This window comes from Miscanthus floridulus, chromosome 12 (genome assembly GCF_019320115.1).
Source record: "Miscanthus floridulus cultivar M001 chromosome 12, ASM1932011v1, whole genome shotgun sequence".
NCBI lineage: Eukaryota > Viridiplantae > Streptophyta > Magnoliopsida > Poales > Poaceae > Miscanthus > Miscanthus floridulus.
The window spans coordinates 4,432,181-4,440,186 of NC_089591.1; the positions used below are offsets into that span (position 1 = coordinate 4,432,181).

The 8,006-nt window shown below is 53.3% G+C and overlaps 1 protein-coding gene across 1 annotated transcript; it reads right to left on the bottom strand.

Annotated features, from left to right (window-relative positions):
- Positions 1-304: 304 nt before the first annotated feature.
- On the bottom strand, positions 305-1,028 carry LOC136495358 (uncharacterized). Its single transcript, XM_066491303.1, has one exon. The coding sequence runs from the start codon at positions 966-968 to the stop codon at positions 519-521; it is 450 nt and encodes a 149-aa protein (XP_066347400.1). The 5' UTR covers positions 969-1,028; the 3' UTR covers positions 305-518.
- Between the last annotated feature and the right edge of the window lie 6,978 nt (positions 1,029-8,006).

The window sequence follows — 8,006 nt, forward strand, 5'->3', positions numbered from 1 at the left end:
CTCTGTAAATCGATCAAAGACGTGGCCACCTTAGGGCGTCTCCGTAAAATGATTTTCAGAGGCGAACATTTTCCATTTACGAAGGCGATCTCTAGATGTATCCGTCTCTATTAATCAGTGAGGTTGACACCGACCCTAAAACCATTGTTATGGTAGTGTGTGATCCTAAAATCCCTTAAGACATAATGGAACGTTCTTCACAACGCCGCCAATATATTTACACTTTTGTGCAACTTTCAGAAGACTGTGTTTATTACGGATCGAGCTAGCAATAGCATATATAATTCCACGTAACCACCACACATGTGATGTACCTCTGTAAAGTTTTACATGCATCTTTGTTCATGACAAGTTGAGGTTATTTTCACACGACGCCACGACACGAAGCACATGCATGATCGATGCATCCACCCACTACACCTAGCTAGCTACCAACTCTTGTCACGCATACACACATATACATAGGCACACAGCCATCCACCACATGTACAAACACACCAACCTGGACATGATTTCACCTAATTCTGATTCACATGGCACGTACTGCCGCCGGCCGCCGCCGCCGTGGTCCCTTCCACGGCGGTGGCCGTGACGACAACGCTGGTCGCCGACCGCTTAAGGAACTCGATACAGTCGTCCACCGCCTCGCTCCGGTACGAGTCCGTGTACGCCACTGACGCCGCCGCCGGGCTCACGCGGTCGGCCGCTCTAGACGGCGTCGCTGCCGCCGCCGCCGCCGCCGGCCGTCGCATCGTCGTCGTCACTGGGGCGCCCTTGGTCGTCGTTGCCGTAGACGCAGCCGACAGCATCGCAAGACGCAGCACGACGTCCCGGACACGGTCCAGCATAGACACCTGCGTGGCAGCGGCTCCCCGTCGGGGTCGCCGGCCACCGCCGCCGCCGCGCAGCCTCGGGATGCACGTGACTGTCGTCTGCTTCCGATTCAGGGGCTCGGCCTGTAGGTTCATGTTGGATCGAGATCTCTCTATACTTTGTGCAACCTTCTATGTTGCTTCTTTGGGCACACACAGTAGTGGCTTTAGCTCTTGTTGGACTCACTTTGCCGAGTTTGATGGGCTTTATATACATGGAAGAGAAAAGGCATTTGGTTATTCCTGTACCTGTCAGCACTGTATTTTAGCAAGATAAAAAAACATGTCGAAGCTACGCAACTTGGTGATTCACATGTTGCATGCAGAGCAAGGGCAGAACAACGGCCAGCACTGCTGCATATCTTTCAGTTGCATGATTGATTGTACAGACAACTAGGCTTGTCTGTATTTGCACCATATAATAGAAAATGCTACATCCATCCCAACAAAAACATTCTACTATTCAAATTTTGGCCCACAAAGAAATAACATTCTACCACTTGGGCCCTTAGTGGGACCATGTACGTTAAATCACTGCCGGTTGCTTTGGAGGCGGTAACGATAGTGTATCACTGTTGGTTGATGGATTCAATCGACAATGATAGGTGGATTTTTATTGTTGGTTCGTGGCTACGACTAATAAGGATAGGCAACGTACTATCACTCTCGGTTGTAGGCACGAACCGGCAATGAAAGTTTACCGATCACTACTCTAGATCTATAACAAAAAGTACTATAGAATATTGCCACTTGGGTAGAAACTGTCAGAAAAAGATGTTAGTCTTCTAGCCTTATAGAGTATAGCAAACTTAACAAAATTCAGTTACTTAAAATATTATGCATGGTAATAATATTCATAAACTACCGAAATAATTGGACAGACAAAACAAACACTTTTACAAAAGATGCCACTTCATATATGATGTAAAATGTAACCAATATAATTCAAGAAAATACAAGCCAAAAAAATCAACCAACATCTTTCTTATGATAGTGATATTGCTGTTTAGCTAAAGTGAATATTATATTTGACGATATCTATTCTGAATAAACATGCCGGAATCCCTGGATTATATGCAACACGAAATAGCTTTGCATAGGCTGGTAAGCTGGTGACTTAATTTCTAGAAGATATGGTTCCATCGACAATCATTCAAAGGAAGATCAAGACCCTAGCTACAAGATTCTTATACAACACTAGTGTGTGAAGTTTGTTTTCAACAAAAACTGTCTTATGCATGGCCATCTGATGGAATCTGCCAAAGCAGTGAGCCACGACAGCCCTATTTGGAGGATTTGATTCCTCACATTCAGCAATTTGACCCCCAATTATCAGGCCGACCACCGAATTAACTAAGCCATCAATTTGGTTGTGAATATTTAAACATCAGAAGATAAGACGAGTTGTCTTGATCTTATTCTACTGCTTAGGCGGTGGTTAGAGATTAGATTCCCCAAATCTGAAAAGCAGGGGAGATTCAGCAAGTAGAAAAGCCATTTAATTATATTCCAGAGGAAAAACATTTGTTTCTCTTCACAGAAGAGACATATGATCCTCGTTGCATCGGAAGGCGTGGTACCGGTTGGCAGTGTGATGTGTAAATAATTAAGGGGCATAATAAGAAGTTAAAACAATTCGAATAGAAATCGTTTCCATAGTCGGACACTCAGGACGAGCGCCTGTAGTCAGCCCACAAGCTTGCCACGCTTGCTGTCTACGCGTTGTGGTCTACAACAGCCGCTGGGGCCTGCGGCCCATGGCTCCCAGCCACAAGCCGCGCACCTCCGACGGCGAGCGAGGAAACCTGTCGCTACAGCGAGCTTATCGGCTGCCGTGATGTGTGTGCTTCCCCCGCCGCCACTGACTCCTTTCATGTCCCAAATTCTTATTTGACACGGGTGCGCCGGTAACAGTATCAATGCACGACGTCTTCCTCGTGAAACCCCTTGGTTAGGGAGGGTGTCAAGTGCGCAGGGCAGGCGGGAGGCCGGCGGACGGGCGGCGGGCGAGACGGGCGACGGTGGGGCGGACAGGCCTAGGGTCAGGTTTAGTTTTGAGCTAGGAGAAAATCTCTAATGTTCATGGGACCTAGAGGGATGGCCGGGGCGGTGGCCGGTATGGTGGTGGTGGCGGTCCGAGGGCGGCAAGGCGTGGCAAGCGGGATGCAGAGGGAGGCAGGGAGTAACGTAGCTTGTTGGCCAAGAGAGATTAGAGGGCCCCACATGGGTACTTTCAGGTTGTGTGGGATGATTTGTAGACAGAGTTTCTTGGTGACATAATTGCTAGAGAAATAGCAAGTAGTCTAGGATCCAGACTACCCTTATTATGTAACCATTTTATACCATTTGAGGATAAGTACTTGTCGAAATTGTCTGACAATGGCTAATTTCTCTTCACTGGCGTGGATATATAATGAGGATCTGCAGTTCTGCACATACTGAGACTGCATCCGGTTGCTAGGCCGGTAAGGATAGGGCTTCTTCATTAGGAAAAAGTCTATTTTTGGTCCTCCAACTATGGCTGCAGTTTGTTTCTAGTCCTCTAACTCGAAAACCAGACACGCGCGGTCTCTTAACTCTCAAAATCAGTTAAAATTGGCCCTCACTGCCCATTCGACCGTGGTTTCGGCCCAGTCAACCCGCCACGACCGCGGTTTCGGCCCAGTCTCCATGTCTGACGAATCATCCTCCCTTCCCATATTGGATCCTCTGTGCCTCCTGTAGAGATAGCTACCTTGCACCCCGAGCGTCCGTGTGGCAGGGGAGGGAGACGGAGACGAGATATGTGACTATATGAGCTCGCTCGCCGTGCGCAGAGGAGGGAGATGAGCGAGCTGGGCGTCGACGCGGGCCAGCGTGGGGAGGGCAAGCTGGCACGGGGAGGAGGGCCACGGCTGAACGTCCATGGCGTCGAGGCGGGTTGGCGCGGGGAGACGCGTGAGCCGGACTTGGAGCGGCCACGGCCGGACCTCCACGGCGTCGAGCGGCCGCACATGGGGAGGCAGGCGTCCAGCGGCCGCAGCCGGAGCTCCATGGCGTCGAGCAGCCGTGCGGGGAGGGAGGGCGTCGAGGCCGCGATCGGACCTCCACGGTGTCCAGCGGCCATAGCCAGAGCTCCATGGCGTCGAGTAGCCGTGCTGGGAGGGCGGGCGTCGAGGCCGCGACCGGACCTCCACGGCGTCCAACGGCCGCAGCCGGAGCTCCATGGCGTCAAGCAGCCGTGCGGGGAGGCCGGGTGTTGAGGCCGCGACCGGACCTCCACGGCGTCGAATGGCCGCAGCCGGAGCTCCATGGCATCCAGTGGTCGAGGCCGCATGGTCGTCCCCGTCTGTTGTAGGTCCGCCTGGTCCGCGTCGCCTTCCTGTACAATGACGATGTGCTTCCGATTCCTGTTCTAGCGGCAGCTCGAACTCAGCACTGCGTGCGGCATCGGCGTCGGCGTAGTAGGAGCCCACAGCCGCGGATGAGGAGCTGCTGCGCGGGGAGCTCGTCGTCGGTAGCCGGGAGGTGAGCGCACGGGATCTGGGGAAGAAGATAGAAACCATCCCTTCTCTCCCCAACACAAGACCGAGTGGTTTCTTGGTCCGACCCAGGAAATCGACCGCCTCCTCCACCCTCTGGACGGCCTCTTCGCCACGCGCCACCACTTCCTCGATGGCGTCCCGCAGCTGGTCCACACGGTCGACGAACACGACCGCACTCTCGGCGTCGCCCGGGTTCGCGGGTAGCGCGGCCTCCTCGGCGAGCGCGGACATGCGGCGGAACGCCACGAGGAGGGGCTCGGCCAGCGCGACGGCGCGGTCAATGCGCGCGCTCAGCGCACATGCCGCCACGGCTTGGGACTGGGGGTGGTGGGAGGACGATGGCGAGGCGCCGGGCAGGAGCTCGTCGAGGCGGTCACCGATTGCGTCGATTTCGACCTCAGCCTCGGCTGCGGCTGAAAGCACCGAGACGATGTAAGCTCGCGATGTGGACCCGGCTCGTCAGACATGGAGACTGGGCCGAAACCGCGATCGTGGCGGGTTGGCTGGGCCAAAACCAGGGTCGAATGGGCGTGATGGCCAATTTTAACTAGTTTTGAGAGTTAAGAGACTGCGCGTGTCTGATTTTCGAGTTAGAGGGCTAGAAACAAACTGCATCCATAGTTAGAGGACCAAAAATTGACTTTTTCCTCTTCCTTACTAGTGCACGTTGGGCTGGCACAAGTGGGCCAACACAGATGAGATGCTTTACATTGATGCTATATTAATGCTGAGTGATATTATGAGTTGTTTCATACAGTTAACTAATAAAGTCAGTCTTTGTAAGTTTCGTCTGCACATAAATATTATTATTTCTAATGATATAGCAGCGTTTATAGGAAGAGAGAAGAATTGATATAGATGGAACTCTCTTGGTCTGTTGGTTTCCAACTCTAAATGAGTTATGAAAATAAATGCCTATGAAACAAAGCATTGAAGATAGCTGTTTTTATCTTTTTCTCATTGCATTCTATATCTGACTTTTTTTTTTTCAAACCACGCTATGAAACTCTCTACCAATAGTAGAGATTGGACTAACAATACAATATGTCCCTTAATTTAAGCATTGGAAAATAGGCAAGTTGTCTTCGTGTGATTGTGTATGTTTAGATGGTAGTCATAGATTGAGCAAATTTCAGAGAACTACAAGTACATATGCCATTTTAACACAGAACCTAGGTTCTATGCCCTTTTTCATAAGACCACCCTACAACACAAAACCATAGCTTATATATTTTTTTCTCAACTCGACGCAAAACAAAATAGATCTGGTTTGGCCCACACCTTGCAAAGAGCATATGAGATGGCAACTTGGTTCATGTGAACAGTTCTTTTGTGAAAGTTGCACATAAACAACATTATCACTAGACTGAGATTAGTTCACTACTACAAAACAGACAATCACTGCCGGTTGCTTCGGAACCGCAGTGTAATACCCTCGGTGTTACATTGCACTGTTTTGCTAAACATTTCATGAGCATCATAATTTTGTGCATATGTGTATAACAAGAATGAGAAAGCAATGTTCGGTCCTTGAAACATTTATTTGAAACGGGAATCAATGTTACGTTTCGTGTCGCTTAACCAAATTTTTTGTCGAATAAAAATGCTATAGAGCGTTGTTGCGAACGGCGATGAAATATATGAGGTCGAGGGCAGGGGTAGCTAGTTAGTACATCCCGTAGGTTGGAATTGGATTTCAACGCGGAGTCGTTTGCGTAAGTTTCGGAAGTGATCGACGAAGCCACTTTTGGCAAGCTGTGTGGAGCGATTGGCTTAGGAGGTAGAGCGATGTCTTGACTACGGTAGATTGCTTGATGCACCCTTTTGCGCATCGAACAATTAGCTTGGCATTTGGAGCTTTGCGAACAAGTTTTCCACCTGCTTCAAAAAGCATGCACGGCACAGGGCATCGCCCTAGGCGCGGTCATCACCGCTGCTGGCTTGCCAGCGCCCCCTGCCGCGCGAGCCTCGCCCCCTGTCGCGCCGGTCGCGTCCCGTTACCGCGCCTGCACGTGTGCGCACTCGCCGGCCGTGCGCTGCGGGTCATGACCGCCTGCCATCGTGCTGGCCGTAGTCACCGTCGCTGCTCGTCTGCCTCCGCTGCCGGCCACGGCCACCATTGCTGCTCCGCTACCGGCCAAGGCCTCCGTTGTTGCTCATGCCGCCTTGTTGCGATGCGATGCGGGTCCTATGCTGCTGCCTTGGCCACCACCTGCACTCGCTGGCGTGTGGGTCACCTCACCGGCTGATGCGCTGCAGCCTAGGCCACCGACCATGCTCCGTCGAGCCTTGTCCTGCCCGCTTTGGCCGTAGGCGCACCGGGTCCCGCGTTCACGTCGCCAGCGGCCACGCCCGGCTCTGATCCGCTGACTTCCCTTGGCTGCTCGCGCGAAGGACGTCCGCCTGCTCTGCCATCCCCTCCACGTCACATCACACTGCGGCATTTGTCTGGCGCTGCCCGCCGCGGTGGCGCCATACCGCGCTCGTCGCTTTGCCAGCAGTGCCCGTGCAGACAACCGTCTGGGGCACGTCCCTGCCTGTCCCGCTGTTCCGTAGTAGTGGTGTTGGCTCGAGTGTTGACGCCGCAGACGGACCGAGCCAAGCCATGATAGGGCCCCTCCCCTGTCCCGCTGTCTCCATGGCCGCCAAGTTGACTCCTTCAAATTCGCCATGGCAGCAGTGTTTCGTTGCTAATTGAACACGTTTTCGACTCCGCTAGGTAGCCTACAGTCGTACCGACCCCACATCGTCGCCTGTAGCTCCGCCCTGTGCGCCAATTTGGAATCGCCACTCGCCAGGTTCATAAGGCCGGACTGGCGCGCACCATCGGCAAGGCAGCCACTCCGAGCACCTTGTAGCAATTCAGTGCACCCTCAGCTTAGACGTACCCTCCTGAACACCCCGCGCACCGCAGCCGTAGCTTTACTGCAGACTAGCCACCACCGCCGCGGTCGTGCCATCATCGGGCGCCGCCGCAGCGTCGGTGTGCACGCGGCCAGCTCTGCTCACGCCATCTCTAGCCATATCGTCGACGTAAAGGTAACCTTGGGTAGTCACTGGAGCTCACTAGCTTCGTTGTTTGCTCTGTTTTTCGTTGCCATTCACGGGAACGCACCCGCCACCGCAGGAGGGGAGCCATCGCCGGGGAGGGAGCTTGGAACTGCGCCTCCGCTCGCCGTATCACCCCCAGTCGCCGTGCGTTGTCTTCGAGGTACTCATCGTCCCCTTAGCTAGGCCTAGGAGATTCAGGTGGCGCCGGCGTGGCCGCTCGGTGCCTGCGGCGTCACGCCCGTGCGCGCGCGGCTGCCAGGGGCTTCGCCGCGAAGAAGATTGAGAAAGGGGAGGGTGCTATAGAAAAATTGTAGACTGGTGAAACAGTGTCGTAGAGTTCATTGTGAATATCGAGTCACTCAGGGGTGTCCGTGCATATTTGCCGTCGCGCGCGGGCTTTCCCCCGTCGCGGGCCGTTGGCCGGCTGGGCCGCGCCTCCGCGTGCGCTGCGCGGTGGCCTATGGGCACACGCGGGCGGGAAGGCGCACTGGGCCGAGCCAACGTGAGTGGGCCGAAGGAGTCAAATTCGGTTTTCATCATTTCCAGTAAATAAGAAAAT